Consider the following 23,209-nt stretch of genomic DNA (forward strand, 5'->3'; position numbering starts at 1 on the left):
CCCGAGGTCCTGCAGCACTGAAAGAGGAATTGAAGTTTTAACACTGTTGAGAGGACTCATGAAAATTGTCTGAAATACTGCCTTTGTGTTTTGGGTGGTTTTTTATGCCAGTTGGCAGTTTAGTCTTGTTGCGCTGGTGCTTGAGTCACACACAATTCTGTGTTTCAGATGTAACCTGGCCTCCCTGCTTACTATTGCCTTGCATGGGAAACTGGAGTATTACACCAGCATCATGAAGGACCTCTTGGTGGATCTAATAGATGCTTCAGCTTCCAAAAACCCCAAGCTGATGCTGAGGAGAACAGAATCTGTGGTGGAGAAGATGCTCACCAACTGGATGTCCATCTGCATGTACAGCTATCTCAGAGTAAGACAACCAGGTCACCACTGCTGTGGGTGCGAGCTCAGCACTGCTGAACACACGAGGGGTGTGTGGGACAGCAGAGGACCTGCCAACATTGCCACTGGAACAGTCACTCGTGGTTGACAGACTCCAGAGAATTGAAAGGCTCGAGTGTGGAAAAGCAACCTTAAGTTCAGTTGTTTTTCCACGTCTGCCTGGGGATTTGGTGGGATCAGACTCCGCGGTGGGCCTTTCCTAAGGCCAGGGCACGAGCTAACGTTTTCACTATGCTTGAGAAGAGAGCTGCAGGGGAGTTGAAAAATAACCAGAATGGCTTGAGGTTTTGGAAACCGCTCCAGTTATTTGTTGTTTTCTCTGACCAGCTCATGCAGCCAGCTCAGCATTGTCTGTCTGGAGCAGGAGACCCCGGCTGCCGGGAGCGATGGTGGCGCCGGGGCCGGGGGCTGCTCCTGCACGGTGCCTGGTGGCATGTGGGGCGTCTCGTGTGGGGGCCATCCTTGTGGCTCCACACTGGCCAGGCAGATCTCAGGAGACGGGGGATGCCTGTCCCAGAAGCCCGACTGTCTTCCGATGGTAACAAAAAGGAATATATTTGGCATCCCGGAGTACATCAGCAGTCCATCTGCTCAGTGCTTTATCTCCAACGTTTGCCAGTTCTGGTAGGAATTTCCCAGAAGAATTGAGCAATAACTTAATTGATTCCATGGCAGTTAATTGGAGGACACCCCATTATACCCACAGGGGAGAGCCTTGAAAAAGCCTTTGAAAAATCTCTTTTCCCAAAGCGTTTGCTATTGCTATAGCCACAAAGCAATACCGTATTGTCCTCATACATATCGTAATGTCTTCTGGTCCTAGCTGATGACCACTTTTTGTCCTAAAGCCTATGGTTTTGTAGTTCATAATCTTTAATTTTAGCTCGAGTAGTTAGCCAGTACATTGAAAGAAAAGTTACAGGAGGGAGTTAGGATGTCTGTGCTGATGCAGCTTGACTACCAGCCTGTAAGAGCAGAAAAGAGTGAATTTGTGAAAATTTTTTTTTAAGCTTCATTTTTTTGTGCCTGTAGTTAAACCATTGGAGGAAAAAAGTGCTGATGGCTCCTTTTGGAGAGTGGAGACCACATGTGAGGCATCTGATCCAACTCCAGTTTGTGCTAAAAATGGACATTGTGCAAGAAGGCTTTCTCAGGGAAAAAAAAAAAAAGAGGGAAGAAAGTAGAGTCTTATCACGCGGGCCTGAAGAGTTGGGCACGTTACACGTTGGGCAGCTAATTAATAGTGAGGATCTCGGGGTGACGGCCCGCTGCCCTCTCCTGAGGCACCTGACAGGTTCGGCCAGGGTCTGTGTGGGGCCAGTGGCCATCCCATGGCTGGGGCGGCGTGGATGATGCTGGCGTGGGCTGTGGGCTGGCTCTCCTGTGCCGTGGGGCCCTGGCCCGTCCCGCGGAGGGAGGATAAGGGACTTGGTACAGATGGGAGTGGGTCTGTGGGGCGGTGGTGGCCCTTTGCAGAGCTGATGGGCCACCAGCTGAACCTGCATTTCCATCCTCCTGGGGATGGGTCCTCAGCAGGGGCTGATGGTGCACAGTGGGTTTGCAGCCCCCTCCTCGCTTTGCGTGCTGTGGCAGCGCAGACCATCGCGGCACTCTGTACCGCAGCCTATCTCCCACTTCTTAAAAGCAATTGGTTTCCATACTAGAGTGCATTGAAGGGTTGATTTCCAAGAGACTTTCCCATCACACATGCTCCACAGTGAAGGTGGGGGACCTGGTCAGAGGAGAAGCTGTGCTGCCTGCTGAAGTACGGAGGAGAATTGATGAGACAGAAATGTCCAGAGAGGCCTTTGGCTGTGGCAGGCAGGGACGGGCTGAGCTGTGCAAAGGGACGGGGGGGTCTCGGTCCGGTCCCCACCACACAAATGAGCAGGGAGCCACTGCTGTCCAACGGACGGCACCTCTTCACGCTGGGGCTGGTTTCAGCTCAGGGCTGTGATGTAAATACTAGCGGTAGTCAAATGTCTCCCATGTGCCTTGCGTTCCTCTGGATCAAACTCTGTTGCCTTCAGAGAGGCATTTCTTAGTTAAAAAAAGAGGCTGCCCGGCTGCCTGTAGCACCGGTCTGTCAGACGTGTGACGATGGGTCTGGTTTTCATTCCTGAATTATCCCCATTAATCACAACGTCTATTCGAAACAGCTGCTGCAAAGGTCCCTGCCGTTGTGCAGTGGAAAAATTCCAAGTGCTTGTATTTTCCCTTGTAAGTCAACGCTACATGCTCAAAACATTTGTTTCGTATTAATGCTCTGCCTAACAGTCCGTCCATTTGTGTTTTGGGGGAAAATGATTTGAAGGAGCTGTCTTCAGCTGGGAAGGGGCTGCAGGCCACAGTCACCCGTGGTCTGAACATGTGGAGGGCACCTGAAGGCAGTGGAGCCACCGCTCTGCTGGGGAGCTTGGGTGGGTGTGTGCAGGACATGCGATGCAGAACTAGCAGGAGGCTTGTGGCTCGGGACTGGATTCAGAGGAAACTTTGCAGCATTTGCACAATCGATGCAGACTTCTGTTTCTGCAGAACTGAGTGAGAACTGTAGATAAAATGGTCTGTGTCTCTATTTTCTGCTACTGCTTTGGTGGAAAATGCTGCAAAAAAAGCCTTCCCCATGAGACACCGTGGTACCATTGTGCCTGGCTCCTAACAGGATCAGGGGACCAGGAGTTAAAGGAAAATTGAGGTCCTGGAATTCAGCTTTTAGGTCTGGGTCCAAGCTCCCCAAAGTTTTGCATGTGGGATGGCACTGAGGTTTGGTTCTTCACAGAATGCAAATAGATAATCATCCCAAAATTAGCAGGCACTTGGGATAAGCAGCTGTTTTCTGTGCTTTTCCCACCCTAGCCTCACCAAGACGTTTTGGAAATGGCTGTAACGTGTTCCTGGGAGGACATCTCTAATGACTTGTCAGCCTTGTTAATAGGGCAGCAACATGTGAATCCAGTCTGTGCTCTAAACCCTTCTTTTTTTTCCCAAGCATATAAAACCCAAGCCCTCCCACGCTCATCGTGCGTGAAACAGTTCAAGTAATGCCAGCCTGAGCTGTGCTTTCCATTACTGCAAAGTTATTTCAGTGCCCTGGGTAGCTTTAAGAGCCCGTAACAGTTCAGTCAAAAATGAAAATGAAGTCTCATTAAAATACATTCACAATAGGAGGAAAAAGGCCCCAGACTGTGTTTTTTTAAGTACTTTTTTGTCCTGAATCAGCACTGATCTCTTCTAGTTAAACTTCCTTTCTCCCAACTAGCCAAGTCCAAAGACAGTTTTGATTCATTTCCAGATGAGTTTTCCGAACAGCGCTTGAGGTTTCCAAGTTTGCCATTTTATCTCTAGTCCCTGCCTGCCAGCCCTTCTTTCCCCTCTTTGAAATTTGCTGTCTGATTAGCACTTTTGCAGATTTCCATAACATCCCACAGTTCCTGAGCCTGAAAGCCAAAACAGAAATAGTATCTCACTGTTGGAGGGCTGTCGCTCTCTCCCGTGCGGCCGGTCCCGCTCAGACACGCTGCAGCGAGTCCTGAGCCCTCCTCTGCTTCCAGCCGCTTCACCCTGTGGGAAGGGACTGCACGGGCAGCCCCGACCCCTGCAGCCTCTGCTGGGTTCAAGCCGTAAAGAGCTCCTGCATCAGCAGGACTTGCACTTTTTTAATGTTTTTGGAGGCAGCCGCGTAGCCGTTGGCAGCCCCTCGCGTCTCTCTGTGGCCAGAGCTGTGGCCAGAGCTTCCCACGGGGAACACGGGGCAGGCTCCAGGCCCCAGCACTGATGTTGGCCTTGGGATTGTCCCCGCGGCACAAACAGTGTTCCTCTTCCTAGCCCTAAGGATCAGGATCTGTCGGCACTTTTGTAGTGTTGGCTTGGCTCCTCTGTTCACAGTGTGGGGATGGCAGGTACCACAGCCTGGGGATGTCCCCAGGTCGGTGTCAGCCCCTTGCTTGTTATCTCTTCATACTCCTGCCTTTCTCAGAAACTAGCTCTTCTTTGTGTCTTCTGACACTTTCACCACTCTGTTCACGATCCTCAACTTCTCCGCATCCCCATGTCTTTGCTTTCTGGAAGTCGTGCCTTCCTCCCCTGCTGCCGAGCCCGTCTCAGGCTGCGTGCTCAGACGGAGCATTGCAGGAGTCACTGCACCCCGGCAGAAGGCCCAAGGAGCGTCCCTGTGTTCGTAAAACGGTTGCCCTCAGAAAATGGAGCGGGTACACCATTGGCACAGATGGTGCGTGCCCACCTACAGCCCTGCTGCAGTGTCTTATCCTCAATCCCGCCGAATGCAGCCCAATCAAAACTGACATCAAACTAATTGCTTTAGCAATTATAGGGCAATTAGAATAAAAGAATCACCAAGTCTTAATTAAGAAGCAGATTGAACAGGATTTAGCAGCTCCTAGCTGAGAAATATCAAAATCGTTCGATATCTGTTGTCTTGAGCAGGATTTCAGATGGCAGGAATGTTTGTGCGGGGTGTGTGAGATGCTCAGAACGTACATAAATGTGCAATAATTTGCACTTGCCTCATTGGAAGGAAATTGCACATGAACATTAGGGAGAATGGGATGTACTCCAGTACTGAAAAGTTCCTTAAGAAAATAGCTAATGTTTTACTTGCACATCAGCGTAGCAGGCAGAAGTGGATCAGAAATTTGGCATTAAACCATGTAGCTGAACCGCATCACAAATAGCCGGTCCCTGTTATGTATTTTGTTTTCATTGCAGCAGTGTCACAATTCACCTCTCTCCTGTAGGGCGAAGTTTGATGAATGTAAGGAGTTAAATGGTGTGTTTGCTTGCTGTCGCATGGGAACAGCTTGTTGACCCTGATCCTCTCTGTTTTGCTGTGATCGGGGCTCTGCTGTGGTATGAGAAGTATGAACACCAGTTCCCAGAGCCACAGGCACATGCCCTGGGCTCAGTTCCATGGATCCCAATGGCAAACCAGGCAGCGCAAAGAGGGGTTCGGTCGATACCTTCACGCGAAAGCTGGGCAGCCACATATCTCTGCAGACCTGGATTTTTGTGCATGTCAGCCCCGTCCTTGTCCCACTGAGTGCAGTCTGCGCACTGTCAGATTGCAAGAAACGTCTCTGCACTGGAGTATGCCAGATTCTCCCTGAAGTTCATGTGTAATTTCACATGTAAATTAATGCACATTTGTGTTTTGCTGAGCCTCATGCGTGCACGTCCCCACTCAGCACAGCTATGCATATGCCCCTGCCTCCTGAGCAGCACCCAGCGCTCTGCCCGTGAGACAGCAAACACTGGCACCGCCGGCTGGTGGCAATCATGGCCCCCCCGGTACTTGCTGGAGAACTTGGACGGGGTATGTTGATGCTGACAATCACAGCTCGCCCTCCCCAAAAGTTGCCCGCGGCTGTTGTCGGCTGTTATGTCCTCTTCCCCATCTGCGCTGTCACGGTGCCACAAGTCTGAAAGCTTCTGAGCAGCCTCAGAGAGATGCTGGTGGGAGTCAGGGAGGGGAATGAGGTCTCTGAGCACCCGCCGGGGGTTCGCAGTGTATGGGGTGTCCCTGTCCTGCTCCTCGATGAGCAGAGGCACTGTCAGCGTCAGGCAGAGCCTGTCCCCACCACCTCGCTGGAAGGAGTTACCACCACCAGGCCTGGGGTGCTTACCTGGTCTTCTCTTCTTTGCCCAGGAGACAGTGGGAGAACCCTTCTTCCTGTTGATCTGTGCCATCAAGCAGCAGATTAACAAAGGCTCCATCGACGCCATTACGGGGAAGGCCAGGTACACCCTCAATGAGGAGTGGCTTCTGCGGGAGAACATCGAGGCAAAGCCGAGGGTGAGTACCTACCATGCGGAAGTCTGATGGGTGCGTGCCCCCGCCAGGGTTCTTTTGAAAGAGTCTGATTTGGTACCCATGCAGGTGCAATAACCATGTAAATTCTACACCTGCGCAGGCACCTTGCTGCTGCCTGAACTCACAGCTGCAGAACAGGGCTCATAATGACTATTTGTTTTCACGTCCGTCCCTTGGTGGGTCACCCAGGCAGCTCAGATTAGGGATGGAGGGAGGTAAGAAAGTTTGTTCTGCCATATTCAGAGAGTTAAAGTAGCAGATTTACCATTCCCAGCAAGAGAGCGTCTGCGGTGTTGGTGGGGAGGTGCCGGCTGTAGCCCTGGGTCCAGCGTGAGGGCTTTGCCCAGGCTGTGATGGGGATGGAGCTGAGAAGCTCTTCTGCAAAGTGCCTCCTGAGGGAAGAGGCAGAGGAGGGCTGTGCATGTGAAGGGCTCGGTTCCCTTCAGGGCCTGACACAGAATTCAGCAAACACCTTTCCAGAGCCTGGGTCAGATCCTGCTTTCAATTACCTGGCATAAATCTGGAGCAGCTTCACTGAAGACAGTAGGTTACCCTGTACGTGCATCACCGTAACTCAGAGCAGGTTCGAGCTCCACATCCTCTGCAGATTCCTGTTACCAATTGACCTGTAAATTTACAGTGCAGACGGAGCGGGGTTAGCAGCGGGGCGCAAAGTATTAGCTTTCTCGGCAGAAATGGTAACTTCATAAGTCTGAGCAGGGGAAGTGCGGCCGCTTCCTACTCTGCAAGGAGAGAAAGAAGATCATAAGCAGGGTATTTGGAGGAAGGAGAGCAACTGGAGGGTTAGTGCTTGCTCATTGCCAGTCCCCACATTGCTGGTAACTGAACCTCTGCTTTAAAGAACACCTGCATGGTATACAAGGTAAAATAACATCTTCATTTAATGCTGTGGAGAGAATTTGACTTCTCCTGTGCATTCACGTTAGTCAGACTCCGTGTCCTGATACGGAAAAGCAGTATTTGCAAAGGAACCTCTCGGCTGTGGAAATCCCAGCCATAACTCTCACGTGAACCAGGTCTCCTTCTGAGGGGCAGCTGTGCCTGTGCACAAGCAATGCCACGGTACCCGGGGCTGGCCAGCCAGGCCCTGAGATGATGAGGGGAGTCGGGCTCTTCTCTCAAGGAACATAGGACAAGAGGAAATGGCCTCAAATTGTGCCGGGAAGGTTTAGGATGGATATTAGGCAAAATTCCTTTACCAGAAAGGTTATCAAGCATTGGAAGAGGCTGCCCAGGGCAGTGGTGGAGGTATCCCAGGAAGTATTTAAAAGCCAGGCAGAAGTGGTGCTGAGGAACATGGGTCAGTGGTGCTTTCGGCAGTGTTAGGTGGATGTTTGGACTTGATGGTCTTGAAGGTCCTTTCCAACCCAAGCAATTCTATGGTTTCGTGGTATCAAGGTTGCAAACGAAGGTGCAGATTGCCCTCCGGTTCGGGCACATTGAGGAGCAGAGGACACCAGCAGAGGCAGAGCTCAGGCCGTCCCAGAGCAAAGCCCCTGGGTGGAGAGGATTTTTATGGGAGGAGAGTTGCTCGGGTTGCCCTCCAGCTTTCTGCTGTGATGCTAGCATCAGCTCTGCATCCCTAAGGTCTGCACTGGTGTTTGTGGCAGACCCCTGCGGCTGCTTGTCCCGCTGGTGGGCACACTCTCCAGCAGGTTACTGGTGGTGCTGGTGGTGGGCTCCAGGGCTGCCGCAGACCCAGCCTGAGGTGTGCTTACAGCTTGTTTAAACAGAGGAGCTGGGCCATTGCGTCAGGGAGAGGCTGAGCAATGAGCCTTGGCGGTGCCATTAGTCACTGGTGGGAGCCGAGAAGCTGAGGACGACTGGTTATGGGGGGTGACCTTTCCTCCCGCCCCTGAGGTGGTCCCTGCGCGTCAGGGCTAAGGCCCATTAGCAAGGCAGCGTGAGAGGAGGTTGCAGTGTCGCTCCCTGGCTCCATCAACAAACGGGGCCTTCAGCCTCCAGGGGCTATAAATCAGTACCTCTCACTAGTGGTGCAGCCTGGATGACCGCATCTGTTCAGTCTGATTTCCAGCAGCACGGGGCCTAGAGCACACCAGAGCTCTGCAGCCGCCTCCGTGCCTCCTCAGGAGCCGGCAGAACTGGGCAGGCCACCCCTAACTCAGCCTCTGCCTGCAGAACCTCAACGTCTCCTTCCAAGGCTGCGGGATGGACTCTCTGAGCGTCAGGGCCATGGACACAGACACGCTCAGCCAAGTGAAGGAGAAGATTCTGGAGGCCTTCTGCAAAAACGTCCCCTACTCCCAGTGGCCAAGGGTGGAAGACGTCGACCTTGGTAAGGACCAGGGGCATGGGACCAGCCAGTCCTTAAACCCAGATGAAGCACCTGGTGTTCCATAGTAGCTCTTGGTGTCAGACAGAGGGCAATGGGTGACACAGCATTGACAGCGGGCAGGCATCAGGGCAGCCTTTTCCTGAGGATGGTCTTCAGGAATGAATGCTGGGACCACATACTGGTAGGCAGGAATAAATGGGCACAAAACTGGAAAGAAGCTTGAGGAGAGACCAGGTGGCATAGAGGGATGCTTGGACTTGCACCCTTTAAAGCCTATAGCCTTAACTCCAGAACAGGTTCCCTCTAAAACCCCACTGAGCTCTGTGTTCAATGTGGTCAGTGCCAGAGGGAGTCTCCAGAAGAAGACCCTAGGCTGGAGCAGTGACAGGACCCGCTCCTCTCAGCTGGTGCAGCTGGCATGTGCCCTGTTCACAGATACACGACCAGCTCTGCCCTGTGGAGAACTGCCACCAACCTTCTGTGGCCATGTGCAGGCCACGCAGCATCTCACCTGCCTGATGCTCCACAAGGCAGGTCCCACACGGCCCTAGGGGCAAGATGGGGACAGGGGAAGGGGGAGATGCTCCTCCCCATCTCTCCCAGCAGAGCCTTTGGTACCTCTCCCAGCTCTATCCAGCTCTGCTCTAGTCTGGAAGGCCCCACTCCAGGGGTTGATCCTGGAGGCCATTGCTCTGCTCTGGTGTTGCAGAGCCCCTGTGGCCATGGCAGTGGGGCTGTGCAGCCCCCTGCACGGCGTGGCCAGTCCCCGGAGCCTCAGGCCCCCCCACACGTGCCTCCTTGGAGCCGGTGTCTCACTTTTCCTTCTCTGTGCTCAGAGTGGTTCGCCACCAGCACCGACAGCTACATCCTCCGGGACCTGGATGACACCTCGGTGGTGGAGGACGGCAGGAAGAAGCTCAACACATTAGCACATTACAAGGTAAACCTGCCACGCTGCAGGAGAGCTTTGCCTCCACGGATGCTGCCGGGCCTCAGGGGTGAGCTGCAGCTCCCCCTCCAAAAACAGGATTATCGGGAACGAGCAGGGAGGTTGCCATAGCTCCGTGAGAGCTTCCGGGGAATAGACATCTGCCCTGGCGAGAAGCTCGTTAATATTGCAACACACTGAAACTAATTAAACACTCTTCATGCAAAACAAGTTATTACTGACAACAGAAAGAGGAGGAAAAAAAGCTCCTATTCCCAACGGCCACCAGCTTGGCTGATTAGTATCACTCTGCTCTTGATCCATGCTCCTGCTGAAATCACTGGCACAATTGTTGCTGCCTGCCCCGAGAGCCGGGGCTCAGGATGCCATTGAGGAGCAGCGGCCAAAAGGGTGGGGAAATGGGGCAAATCAAATTGTTTTCTTGACCGTTTTTCCTTTTAAAATTAAATGAAACCAGAAATTCTTGTATGATTTCCATACTCCCTGGTATGCCTGGGAGCATAATCCTCACTGGTCTGTAACAGTGCATGGAAAATGAAAAACGGAGCTGAGTACCTATTAATATTATTATTTGTGTAGCAGCCGTGCTGCAGAGCCCCACTGCTGGCACGGTGCCCCGCTGCGCCGGGGGCTGGAGCCGCAGCTCAGAGAGGTGGCACCAGCCCCGCGGCTCCGGGCTGCGGCCAGGTCCCCTCTGCCCTCCCAGGGAAAGGCAGAGCAGCATCTGCACAGCAGAACACTCCTTCCCCTTCCAGTCACCTGGTGTCAACAACCAAAACTGTTCCTTGGATACATGTATTTGCCTGATTCCCACCGGATTTGAGAACCTCATTATTTTGCATTATTTTGCATTTGCATTTAAAAAACCCTTTCCATGCAGAGCAGTAGTTACTGCAGTTTTCCAAGCCGGGGAGCTGGGGCAGGGCAGGCATGGAGGATGTTTGGGGCAGAGCGGCCACTACACCAGCGTCCCCCAGTTCTCGGGATCCCCCCTTCCTGGCTCCATGGGAGGTACCGTTAGGGCTCCCGTCACCGACTCCTGCTCTTCCCTTCCTCTGCAGATCCCCGAGGGTGCGTCCCTGGCCATGAGTTTGTCGGACAAGAAGGACACCACACTGAGCAGAGGTAAGGTCTCACCTCTCTTCCCCTGTTGCCGGTGACTGGGCAGAAACACCAGTGTTTTTATTGGGGTGTCTCTGGCCAGGGATGCAGGGAGCCGGTTGCCAAGCCCCTGCCTGGGCACTGGGGTGTGGTGTCAGCTGGTGCAGGGCTGGCTCTGGTGTTGCCAGCACTCACAGAGCACCCTGTTGTACTGGCCTGTTGGGCAGAGCTGGGCACCAGTCGGGCCAGCTTTGTGCCTGGGAGGACACTGAGTGTGGTCTGGAACTGCCACCGCAGCGGGAGGAGAGCTGAGCTGGCCAGCCCAGGATGCACTCAGGAAGCCTTCGGGGTCCTGCAGGGTCTCCACTGCACTCCTGCAAACCCCCTTCGCCCACGCTGTGGTGTATGTGTGGAGAAGTGAAGAAGGTCTGGGAAGTGTGCACGTCTGTTGTACACACTGTGGGAGATGCAAGTGCCATGCTTGTGTTTTTGCTTTAAAAATGTGTTATTCAGTGTTCTTCTCTCTCTGCTTGCTGAGTGCTTTCTAAGCCCACAAGATAGAGGGCACATTCCATCTAACATCCTCGTTAGGGGTTTGCATTCAATCCGTGCTAACAACGTGAAAAAAAGGAAGGATCTGAAACCACTTGAGAAAAGCCCTTTCCCTCCCAATTACACATGTTCAGTTTCTTGCCAGCGTATTTCTAGGTTTCAGGCTGTGCCTTCTGGGAGACCTCAAGTCGTCCTGAAGTACTTGCCATGTGCCCCAGAAGGCAAAAAACAACCCCAAAACAGATTAAAATGCTGAGGTCCCTTGGGGTGGGAATGCCAGCTCAGGGCTTTCCCCAGCGAACGCCTCCTGCCATGGAGGGCGTCTGCAGAGGCGGGTTGCGGTGTGGGTCCTCCTCTGAGCCGCTGTGTCTCTCTCTTCTTCACAGTGAAGGATTTGGACACTGAGAAGTACTTCCACTTGGTAAGTGCCCTGCTCTGGCTGCGTGGTGGGGAGCGGGGGGCGGCTCTCCCCTCTGCCTCCCCAGGGAAATGCTGCTGGGCACTGGGCCCTGGCTCCAGGACGTGGCACTGGCATGCGAGGGGACGGGTCGCAGCAGCAGCTCCACTCCCCCAGCAGCAGCCGTGCTGGGGCAGATCCTGGGCTGTGGTGACCCCTCAGCCAGGCAGGGGGCCAGGCTGTCCTCTGGGTCTCGGGGAGACGTCCCCCCAAAAGGCAGCAGCCTGGAAAGCACTGGGAGCAAAGAGGTGACCAGTCACTCTGGGTATGTGGTGATCCCTCTTCTATCCTGTGCTGAAGTTGCTGGGTCCTGTTTTTTCAGTGCATGTGATGAAAGAGGAGAAAATCTTCTCAGCCTTGCTGATATTAACTTAATTCATCTCCCTGGGCTGCAACGTCAGATGTGATGAACAAGCTGGATCAGGACTCGTTAGTTTTCTTCAGAGAGGCTCAGAGAGGCTCAAAGAGGTGCAGAAAGGTTATCTGTAGACAAGCTTTAGTACTATGGGACATCATAAAAAATTACCCGGTTGGGAAAGTAATTGTTGTGCCTGATCTGGCTGTCAGCGGGCACAGAGAGGGGGGAGCAGCACCGCTGGTAGCACCCGCACAGCCTTGGTCAGGTCACCCACCAGGAGCACCTGGCACATCGCCCGCTCCCAGGGCCCGGAGATTTATTAGTTCCTGCTTGTGTGCCACGCTGGGAGTACGAAGTGCTAAACATGGCTAAAAGCTGTTACGAGAAAAAGTGTTATGGACAACACAATATTTTACAGCCTCTTATTTTTTTCTCTGCTAAAGTTTCCATGCTCGAGTAGAGTACAAACACCCAGTGCGCGCACACATGCACATGTACATACAGAGCAAGGAGGGAGAAGGGATGGGAAAGCGAATGTGCACATGTGAAACAGTGCCAAGATGGACTTAAATGGCTTGCTAGGTCATTATAGAACAGGAATTAACTGACCTGACCACTGGAATATTTATTTTTGCTTTTAAAAAGGCCAGGGTAGGAATATTGGCTGATCGTTCTTGCACTTTTTCCAAATCTATGAAAAGCCGCTTTCTGCAGAAGCCTCGTGCGTTGCTTCTGGGGACCTAAATTGCAGCCGCAGGCACACAGCAGCGGGAGCAGGAGGGCAAGCAGAGTAACATGCAAAGTGAGATGGATTGTTTCATTTTCTTTGTCTAGTTTGAGAGAGGCAATAAAGAGCACTAGAGAAACAAATGTCAGGAAAACCCAGTATTATGATCGCTTCTTTAAAGCCATATAAGGGTGTATTTATAACATAGTAACTACTTTTTAATTGAATTTTGTGTGCAGTTGAAATTCTATACTTAAAGGGAAATTCAGCGTGACACTCCCAGAGAGGAGCGCTCTGAACATGTGTTTTATATCGGCCCAGGTTCTCCCAACTGATGAATCAGTTGAACATAAGAAGTCCCACAGACAGAGCCATAGGAAGAAGGTCCTGCCAGAGATCTACCTGACCAGGCTGCTCTCCACAAAGGTAGGGCAGGAGAGGTGGGGTGGTTGGTGGTCTGTAGGGAGAAGCCCGCTTGAGGGAAGGAGCGTGGTGGGGCCGTCTGCCCTTCGAGGGGTGGTAAGGCTCCCATCCTGGGCGGCTGTAGCACATGGAGCCAGGCTGCCAGGCACCACCACCTCCCTGGGATCCCTCCAGCTTTCCAGCTCCCCCTCAGAGCAGCAGCGTGGCTGTGTGAAGCCCCACACCATCTCCCCGGGCTGCCCTGGGTCTGTGCACACCAAAGGGATGCCAGCTGCTGCGGGGCTTGTGGTGCACAGTTAGACCTGAACCCATCTCCCTGGCGAGAGGTCCTGCTGGGAGTGGAGATGGAGATGCTCAGCTCTGGGAGCAGGGGGGAATGTCTGCACGGTCTTAATTCAGATTTGAACTTCCCCACTCTCTGCCAGTGCTCAGCTCCAGCAGTTGGGCTCCAAGCCCATCTTTAATCCCAGCATGATGCCTCACTGGAGCAGAGATCACAAGAATGGCCAGCAGTCTCTAGTCTTCTTTGTATTCGCTGTACAGAACAATCACAGATGTGAGATCCTAGCAGTAAGAAAATTCTGATGCCAAAAGAAATTAAACCCAAATGCAAGCTAATTATATCGCTATGCACAAACAAACCTTTCCCTCCCTGCTTCGGCGTCCTCTTTCTCTTCTGACTTATCCAACTGGCAGCAAAGGATTTCCCCTTGTGCACGGCAGTCACAGCCCCTCTCGCAGTGTTCCTGGGCTCAGGGGTTGCTGCTGTCCCCAGTCCCCACCGTGTGCCTTGTCCCGCAGGGCACGCTGCAGAAGTTCCTGGATGACTTGTTCAAAGCCATTCTCAGCATCCGAGATGATAAACCACCTGTGGCCGTGAAGTATTTCTTTGACTTCCTGGAGGAGCAAGCAGAGAAAAGAGGGATCACAGACCCTGACACTATGCACATCTGGAAGACCAACAGGTTTGGAAGAGGAAATGGCTTCTTTCTTTCCTTCCTTCCATCTCTCAGGAGCAGCAGCTGAAAAGCCTTGGTGTCCTGGACTAATCATTAGGTTGCTAAAAGTAGAAGAGGAACTTGGAAGACAGGAGGGGTGGTGGAGGGAGGTGGGGGGGGCAAAAGACGAGGCCAAACACAGGCTTGGAGAGCTTTGAACAAACACAGAGCTCAGGGGAACGGCGAGCTGGAAGGGGAGGCGTAGGCAGATAAAGGGCAGATGGAACTGGCACACAAATACAAATAATTACAGGAGAAACAGAAGAGGAACGGGACAACAGGAGATAGCAATGGTGTTAGCTCCAAGTGCTGGAGATCTGAAACAGAGTCCAAAATCATGTCAGGTCTTAAAACATCATAGAGATTTTAAAACCTGCACATTTGGCTCCTGTTCAATTGCTTTCTGGCTTTTCAGCCCTCGGGGGCACTTTTCCCAACTTATCTCTGTAATCAAGCTGAGACTCCGGGGCGTTCTCAGGGCTCAGGAGCTGGTGCTGTGGCAGGGGTGTGCTCCGGGGACCCACCGGGGCGGCGCGGAGGGACGATGAGCGGCAGGAACGGGGTGCAGGAGCCAAAGGGAAGGGGGGAAACAGAGCAAGGGAGAAACCAGAAAATTTAACCAGGGAGAGCAAGAGCCTGGAGGAGAGGCTCAATGCTTCTGAAGCTGCAGGAACAGTAACTGTTTCCAGCCCAACATGTGAAAATTAAAACCAAATTTGGCAGGGGTAGCAGGCATGCAGACACAGCCACTGAGCTGCAGATTTGCCCACCTTTCGTTGCCTGTAATTGCCAGTAGAGCAAAGGCTTACAGCTTTCACTTCTTGGCTATTGACAATGGAAGGGCGAGCGATATACTGAAACGGTGTTCTGGCCAAATGAGCAGAGAAATAACTGTAGGAGAAAATGATGAGAGAGCAGGAAAAAAGACACATGAAATGCATTTCACGGGGCCAGGCTTACCATCAGAACCAGATGATGGTTACTGTCGGGGAAGAAGGAAAAGGAGCTGACACCATTGCTGCAGAAATCAGCAAGTGGGGAAGCTTGATTCCACAGCCCCATGCTGGCAAATCCTCCAGTGCCTCTGCTGGCCCATGGTGGCCCAAGGGGCTGCTGAAGGAGCCAGGGCATGCACTCACCTGGACAAGGCTGTACGTGACGTCTCCTGTCCATGCTACATCCTGAAGAAATGTCTCTTCAGGGTGAAGATGTGCCTCTGCACCTCGAGCTGGGCAGAGGGCCCTACGCTGCTTAGATGTGATTAAATAGCAGAACCCAGCTCCTCCTTTTATTCCTCTCTACTATTCACTTTCTACCACTATCTCTCCTGCATTTCTTCCCCTCTCCCTCTGGAGTACAAAAATTCACCCGGTGTGTGTTCCTGGCTCCTTTCCTCCGCAGCCTACCTCTGAGGTTTTGGGTCAACATCCTGAAGAACCCCCAGTTCGTCTTCGACATTGACAAGACGGACCACATCGACGCCTGTCTCTCTGTGATCGCCCAGGCCTTCATTGACGCCTGCTCCCTGTCTGACCTGCAGCTGGGCAAGGTACCCTCCAGGGGACATCTGGCTGCTGCTGGGGCTGGCACGCGGGTGGGAAGGGACTGTCGGAGGTCACCCAGTACAGACCCCCAGCAGCAGGGCCGGCTGGGTGCTCAGGTTCAGGCCAATGAGTGTTGGCGGTCTCTGGGGATGAGGGCTCCCCTTCCCTTCCCCGCCGCTTTGTTCAGGCTTGAGCTTTAAATTTGTACCCCCTGTGTCACAAACAGTGGTCAGGGAGTGGGAACACAGGGTCACAGGATGGACAAAGGGCAAAGCCCCAGCCTGAAAGGCTCGGAGGATGGAGGGAAACCCGGCTGCTAGCTTGTGCTCGGTGATACTCAGTGGCCACAGGAGTTGTCCCGTGGTCCCAGCGGCCCCGTGGCACCCAGTGCCTGGAGTGCTTCCTCATGGAGCTGTGCTGGGGTGTGAGCAGATGAATACTCTGTTTTTAGCTCAGGCAGGGTATTACCCTATCAAGAGGAGCATGGTGGGTGTCAGCTCTGCTTGGGGCACAGGCAGGCTCAGCATGGGAGCCCAGCTCAGTCAGTCAGGGCCGGTTTAGGGGACATCATTGGCATAACGGTCCTGTAAGAACAGCTGGGGGACAATGTGAACGCCCAGTGGCAGGATGGAAGAGGCTGTAGCTTCAGGTGAAGCTTTACTCACCACTGCCAGTGGTTTCTGCATGGCGTCTCACCTGGAGGAGCTGTGAGAAGCTCAGGCAGCGAGGTGAGCTTTCGGGGATACAGCCTGGCCATGGGGAGGTGTGGGGACACCCCTTGGCACCGTCCCTCAGCACGTGGGACGCGCTTGGTGGGCAGTGCCACAGCCCTGCCTGTGAAGCACGTGGTGCTCCCCTCGGGTGGCACATCACTCACTGGCCACCTCGGGCGTGCGGTGGGAGCCCAGTGGGCTCAGCACACCCACCGAGGGGGCTCAGCCTGCTCCGAGCACCACAGGGTCCCCTCTCCCACTCCATCCCGCGGGGCTGGCAGCGGCAAGGCGGCCCGTGAGCATGGCTCCTCTCTCCCACCAGCTTGGCTGAGCACAGTGATGACATCTGAAACTTCCCGACATAAATAAGTTTTATTAAGAAGTGCTGTAAATCGTCCCCCCCCTCGCCCCGGGGGCTGGCGGCGGCACAGAGTGTGACGTGGAGGGGACCCTACGGAGCGCGGGGCGGGAGCCGGGCGCAGAGCAACAGGAAGCCCTCACTGGGAGAGGTTAATGCTGGAGGAAGATCTAATGAGCACTTGATTTTTTGTTTGTTTGGGTTTTGGGTCTTTTTTTTTGCATGCATTACGAAACACCTACAATTTGTCCTTGTCAAGCTGTGGGTGAGGGGAAGAGGGGTCAGCTGGAGTCAGACAGCAGATGGAAACGTTTTTCAGGAATACAATAGCATAAGTGAAGGAATTGTTGAGTAATGTGGGAAGAATAAATCCTCAGCATAAAAATCAGCTTGCATATAGGGGCAGTGTATCGCTGAATGTTTTCCAGGCTGGGTTCTTCCCCTGGTTTCCGCACGTTGCTCCTGATACTGCAACTGTGAGAGCAGACTCAGACTCCGTACATCTGCAGTGCACAAGTGGTTAATAAACCAGTGTCCATCTCTTCATAATACAGAGTGGACAAAGACACAAATTGGAAAATAACTCAAAAAAGAGTCAGCATGGGTTTCTTTTGTGTTTCTAAGGGGGAAAAAAAAATATGTTGTGAGCAGGCTTTGCAACTTGGCTATATTCCTGCAATGCCTTGTCATTGGGTTTGAAAATAAACTGCTGTGGGATCTGGTGCTGCAGCCTGGTGCCCATTTCCCCCGCAGCATTAGCCACGCTACATATTGCAGCAGCAGATTGCAGTTACCCCGGGCTTCCTTATTTACTGCCCGATCCAGCTGAAGATGCTGCCTCCACGGCAGCCCCGCTGCTTGTCTGATCCCCCTCCCCACCTGCCACAGCATTGGGGACCGGCCCCCCACTCCCGTGCCGGGGCAGTGGGACACGCTGATCTCACTCCCCTCTGTCCTTGAGGCTGGGGCTGTGTCCCTTTGGGAGGCAGCGCCAGGGCCAGTCCGCCAGGTTCACTCCCAGGGTAATGATATCAGCGGGGCAGGAGTGCCTCCAGGTTAAAATCAGTCATGCTGGTGTTTGCGAGGAGCGCAGGCAGGGTTATGCCTTCGCTGATACAACCTGATGGCATGGCTGGGGGGTTAAGACTGCTTTGTCTAAGCTGACATTAATCAAGAGAACTCAGAATTTTCTGTTAATTACTTTACATGCACTCAATATAGGCCAGGCAGGCTGGGTTAGCCAATGCAAAATAAATCAAAGCTACATGAAAAATCCAAGAGCAACATTTCAACTGACAGAGTTCAGCTTGTAAGAGAGCTTTGTTCTTCAGCTTAAATCACGCTGGCTGCTCAAGAGACCCAAGCGAACGCCTGCAGATGCTCTTCCCTTGTTACCAATTTCCACAGGCAGAGCCCCGGAGCACAAGTGTTTTATCTAACACTGTTGTGCCACACTTATCTGCAGAGCATCAGCTGGCAGCAAGCCACCCTGCCTGACCCTCTGCACGCTTTTTAGCCTGCAAATTAAAACATATTCACGTAGACCCTGGTCCCTGGCATGTTAGCTCACAGGCATTCTGCTCAGGCTGGGAAGAAGGGCAGAGGGACGGTGTGGTGGCTCCGCAGCACCTTGATGTGTCTGAGCAGGCACCTCTGCCATTAGCTGTTTTGGGCCTCGGTGCCACGTTCCCGTCTGAGCAAAGCCAGGACCAAAGATGTAGCTGTTTCCTGAACCCAGCTGTAGCTGGAGTCGGTGTCTGATGGTTAGCACTTCGGTCAGACAAACAGCATTAGAAGTTTTCTGCCAGGAACAACGTTGTATCTGATGCTGTTGTCTTGCCCTGGCTCTAGGACTCCCCGACCAATAAACTACTGTACGCCAAGGAGATCCCCGAGTATCGGAAGATCGTGCAGCGATACTACAAGCAGATCCATGACATGCCCCCGCTCAGCGAGCAGGAAATGAACGCCCACCTCGCAGAGGAGTCACGGGTAAGAGGGAATAGGCTGCTGTGGGCAGAGGGGGGCTCGGCTGGCGCACACCCCCTGATGGGGACGGGCTTGGTGCCCTGCCGGGGTGAGAAACACTGAGCCACTCTGCTCTGGCTGATGGCAGGGCTCAGGGGTGGCAGGGAATGCAGATAGGCTGCAATCGGCGGCTGTTTCCATGCTGGAAGGAGCAAACAGAAAGGATATTTTGCTTCAAACTTCCAGGCACAAACTTGATCTGACCTAATTCCAAGCATCTTCCATTACTGCTGGAGCTGCAGTAAACACCCACGAGTTAGCTTGAACCTAACGAGCTCTGGCACCACTGGGAGCTGAAAGCGGAATTCAGTGCCAAAGAGCCAGGAAGTTTGGAAAAGGCTCTCTGCAGTCCCTGGCCAGCTGGCCCCCGGGCTCCCTCTGCCAGCGCCGGCCCCAGGTCCCCGGCAGCTGGCCTGGGAGCAGGATGCTGGCCCTGGTACCGGCTACGGGAGCTGGCAGCCACACTCCACATCCGAGTCCTGCCAGCGATGCGCCGCAGCTTCCTCGGCATCAAACCATCTCAGTGCAGCGGGGCAGCGCTTCATCACCAGCCACCGAGCGGGCACTTCCATCGCCTTCCTCTGCCCAGCTCTTGTGCTGCCCCAGCCTCTGAAATAGCTTTGAGTGCCGAAGGGTAAAAAAGGCAGTGTGTGGGCATGTCAGGCTGGCTTTAGAAAGGCTGGGACCGTTTCCGATGTACGCAAATACACCTTCCTGAAAGGAGGGACTCAAAAGCCTGGCTGCATCAACACAACAGTAATGACAATACCCAGGCAAAAACCACCTTTTAATCTAGTTAATAATGCCTGCTGATTGGGCTTGAACTCACTTGCTGCATCATGTTAATATTCCTTCCCTCTCTGTTCTGTATTTATAAAGAAATACCGGAACGAATTCAACACCAATGTCGCCATGGCTGAGATATACAAATACGCCAAGAGATACCGCTCCCAGGTAAGTGGCTGAGCTGTGCTCCGGCCTCAGCGTACCTGCGGAGGGACCCACGAGTGGTGTGTTGTAGCCAAGCAGACACCCACATCCAGTCCCACAGAAAAGGGATTATAATTTTTTTGCATAATCCCACGCACATATGTAATATGTGCACACAGAGATGCACCTGCTCTCCTCTCCCTTGGCTCACGACTTGGAAGAGGCGGCCAGTTATTCCTGGCTGGGTTTAGCAGTGTTTGGCTGGGCAGGACCAAAGCAGGGCTGCCCAGCGTGTAGACCCAGAGATGCTTTCAGGAGGGCAAAGCTGATCCAGTCCACAGCCAAAATAACCTGCCACCCGCTGCCCCCAGCCCTGGCTGGCTCCTGTCCCCTGCCCTCTCTTGCCATGGGCTACCTCTGCGCCATGAGCTGGTTTGTGGTTGCATTCCCCTCCTCTCCCACCCCCTGCCCAGGGACTCAGTGGGTGCCAGGGCACGTGAGCACAGGGTGGGCTCCCCTGGCACAGGTCCAGCTGGCATTAGGACTCAGCAGGGGTACACCTCAACCCAGCACTGCCTCTGTCACCCACCGCCCATGTCTCCTGCAGATCGTGGCCGCCCTGGACGCCAACCCCACCACAAAGCGCACCCAGCTCCAGCACAAGTTTGACCAAGTGATTGCACTCATGGAGGACAACATCTACGAGTGCTGCAGTGAAGCCTAGGCCGACTGCAGCCCTGGGAGTGACTTTCTCCACAGCGCAGTGCCATTGGGAACCCGCCTTCAGCCGTGGATCGCCTCTGCCAGGACCATTCTCAAGCCAGCCTCGTTGGGGGGTGGGCCTGGCCCATGGCTTAAGACCTCCCTCTCCTAACAAGAAGCCACGAGACACCTTTCTGAGCAGCTCAAAACCTCTCTGGTCTGCGCTGTGGCACCCATAATTTATTTGCTGTTGCCAGCCAGGAATGGAGACATGACGTTTGTGGCAGGCTCAGTTCACTACTTCCCTCTGATCAGCGCCCGGTGGCTCCCCGCATCCCTGTTTGTGGTTCCTTGGGATGAGCGAGGGGGCCGCAGGAGCTGTAAGAATAGACACAAGGCAGAAGGGTAGCCTCAGGGAGTAACTCGTGGAGACGGCAAAGGCCATCAGAGCAACGCCTGAGCTCCCTTCCACACCATCCTTCTGACATCTTGTTTTTCCAACACCCCAGACTCTATCAACTGTTCACTCTCTGCTGCATTTTGTGTATTTTTGTGCCTTTTAATTTTTGTACTGTATGTGTAAACATAACCACTCCTCCATCTGAGACTTGGGCAACATGGGGAACTGGGGGCTGAGATGAGGCGGTTGCTTTCCAAGTGGCTAAGGCATGGTGAGAGCACTTTATCCCCTGAGGGAGCGTGTTAAGGTGTTAAAAGGTGGAGGGAGGGCTGCTCCCCCTCCCCAGGTTCCCAGCTCTTCGTGCAGGATGAGCTGCAGTTGCAGCGTGTGGGTGAACACCCCCTCACAGCCCACCTTTCAGCCCGCTGCCGCAGGCATGGCCTCTGCCCAGGCGCAGGAGCCCAGGGGCAGTGGACACAGGGCAGGACGTCTGCCTGGCACCCCAGTCTCCCTGCGCACCCACGGCACGGCCCCAGTGATGCCAGCAGGGGTGGGGTCCTGCTGACAGCCCCCCGACAGAGCGCCTTGAGCCACGTGCAGGGCCAAACACTGGGTAGCATCCTCCCTCCCTCTGCCCCACATGCTCCAGCATCTCCCCAGTACCACCACCGAAAACAAGGTCAGTGTGACAGAGGTGTCTTCCTAAAGTAGCTTGTTCTGCTTGTGTTGGACCCAGCCTGCCATGGTTGTCACCTGAGAGCAACCAGGAGAGCGACGTTTTGCTGCGTGTCCAGTCTCTTTTTTGGCTGTAAAGGCGAAGGGCTGGACGCCACGGCCCTGGCAGCACGAGGCTCCCACAGCCCAGCAGAGCGGCTCCGGCACCCCAGGCTGCAGACAGAGGCAGAAAGTGTCCCTTACGCTGGGGTCAGCAAGCAGGGACTCGCTGCCCAGACCTAGAAACTTCACTGCCAGCCCGTGGCATCGACTCTGGGGCAAGCCCCCTGTCCCAGCTTGGTGGCCCATTCTCCTTCCTGTCGACACTTTCGTCCTCTGTGCAGCCAGGGGGGCTGTGACTGATGCACCACCCGGGCCCCTCTGTAGAGGCTGGACCACCGGCAGGGCCACGTGCCCAAAGCCAGCGCTCACACACAGGCAGACAGCCTGCCCCTGAAAGCTAAACCCAGCCGTAGCCACCGTGTTTCCAAACTGCCAAATAGAAAAGGAAAAAAAAAAAAAGAGAAAAAGAAAAAAAGTTACTACCTCACTCCAGGCAGGGTGTAAGGTGAGCCTCCGCTACTCATCCAGCTGGCAAGGATGCAACCTGATTTTACATGACTTCGGTCCACCAGAACTCCTCCTGGGTGACTCACTGCCATGGAGAGGTGGCCTCCATCCCATCATTTCCAGTAATGCCACATTTGTCAGAAGTTGGAACATCAGAATCGTGTATGTGTATATAGATATCTATTTTAAAACAAATGATAGACAAATGATAGACTTTATCCAGTATGTTAAAGGGGGGAGGGGGAGGGAAGGGGAAGAACAGAGGTGTTTGTTTTTTTTTTTAAAAAATGGAACTACAGAAAAAGTACATACACTGTGGAGGTTTCAATGTCTTTGCTGAGGATGTGGCTTGAGAATAGAAACTCTAAGAATGTAGCTGGGCTACATTTTATTTTGAAAGTGATTTCACAAAAAAAAAAAAGAATCTTGAATTTTTTTTTTCTTTTAGAAACTGTGAATAGCTGCCAGAGATATAGGCAGGCCCAGCACAGGGAAGGCAAGGGTGAGAAGGACCAAGGTAGCAGAGAACGTAGAGCTTGGCTGCAGGTGGGGAAAGAGCCATGGAGCAAGAGCCCCATGTCGTTACAAGGAAGGGATACAGGTGAGCTGATTGTGTAGTTTGCCTCCAGGTGATGTGTCTGGGCCATATATTGGGGCCTATTGCTTTATTATTTAATTTTTTCCAAAGCAAAAAAAAAAAAAAAAAAGTAGTTGCTACAACCATTTTAAAGGAACAACTTCAATGGAGCAGAAGCTTGAGGGTTTGTAGTGTTGCCTTGAACCCCCGAGCCCTTTGTAACATGTTTTTAAACTTTGGCACGTGTTGTGGGTGTAGTGCCCTTACCTGCTGTGTAGTGGAAGTGGCAGACTCTTGGAAAAGCCTATCTTTGTAATAAAACAAGGTGCTGAAACCTGCTTAGTGAGTTTCCTGCCCCTGTGCACCCAGAGGACACACAACATGGTGGAAGACACCCATGGCCACCCAGGCAGTGGGGCTGCTGTCCCTACCCCAGGATCGGGTGCCTCTCCTCCCATGGCCACCGCACTCACCCAGCCCAGAGGCACGAGGAGGGCAGCGGCTCACGGGGATGCACTGTGAGCTTTGTCTGTATGAGACACACCATGCTCAGGGCTGGCACCTC

The 23,209-nt window shown here is 53.4% G+C and overlaps 1 protein-coding gene across 1 annotated transcript in view; it reads left to right on the top strand.

Annotated features, from left to right (window-relative positions):
• Nucleotides 1-22,982, top strand: part of PLXND1 (plexin D1) — an 85,885-nt gene extending 62,903 nt beyond the window's left edge. The window contains exons 28-39 of the mRNA XM_014946625.1: nt 169-367; nt 6,062-6,208; nt 8,387-8,543; nt 9,380-9,483; nt 10,554-10,617; nt 11,532-11,566; nt 13,009-13,113; nt 13,912-14,075; nt 15,510-15,657; nt 18,575-18,715; nt 19,631-19,705; nt 20,289-22,982. Coding sequence (XP_014802111.1) covers nt 169-367; nt 6,062-6,208; nt 8,387-8,543; nt 9,380-9,483; nt 10,554-10,617; nt 11,532-11,566; nt 13,009-13,113; nt 13,912-14,075; nt 15,510-15,657; nt 18,575-18,715; nt 19,631-19,705; nt 20,289-20,405 — 1,456 coding nt within the window. The 3' untranslated portion in view covers nt 20,406-22,982. The remainder of the gene's footprint in view (nt 1-168; nt 368-6,061; nt 6,209-8,386; nt 8,544-9,379; nt 9,484-10,553; nt 10,618-11,531; nt 11,567-13,008; nt 13,114-13,911; nt 14,076-15,509; nt 15,658-18,574; nt 18,716-19,630; nt 19,706-20,288) is intronic.
• Nucleotides 22,983-23,209: the final 227 nt, after the last annotated feature.

Source organism: Calidris pugnax, unplaced genomic scaffold (genome assembly GCF_001431845.1).
Source record: "Calidris pugnax isolate Ruff unplaced genomic scaffold, ASM143184v1 scaffold81, whole genome shotgun sequence".
NCBI classification, from domain to species: domain Eukaryota; kingdom Metazoa; phylum Chordata; class Aves; order Charadriiformes; family Scolopacidae; genus Calidris; species Calidris pugnax.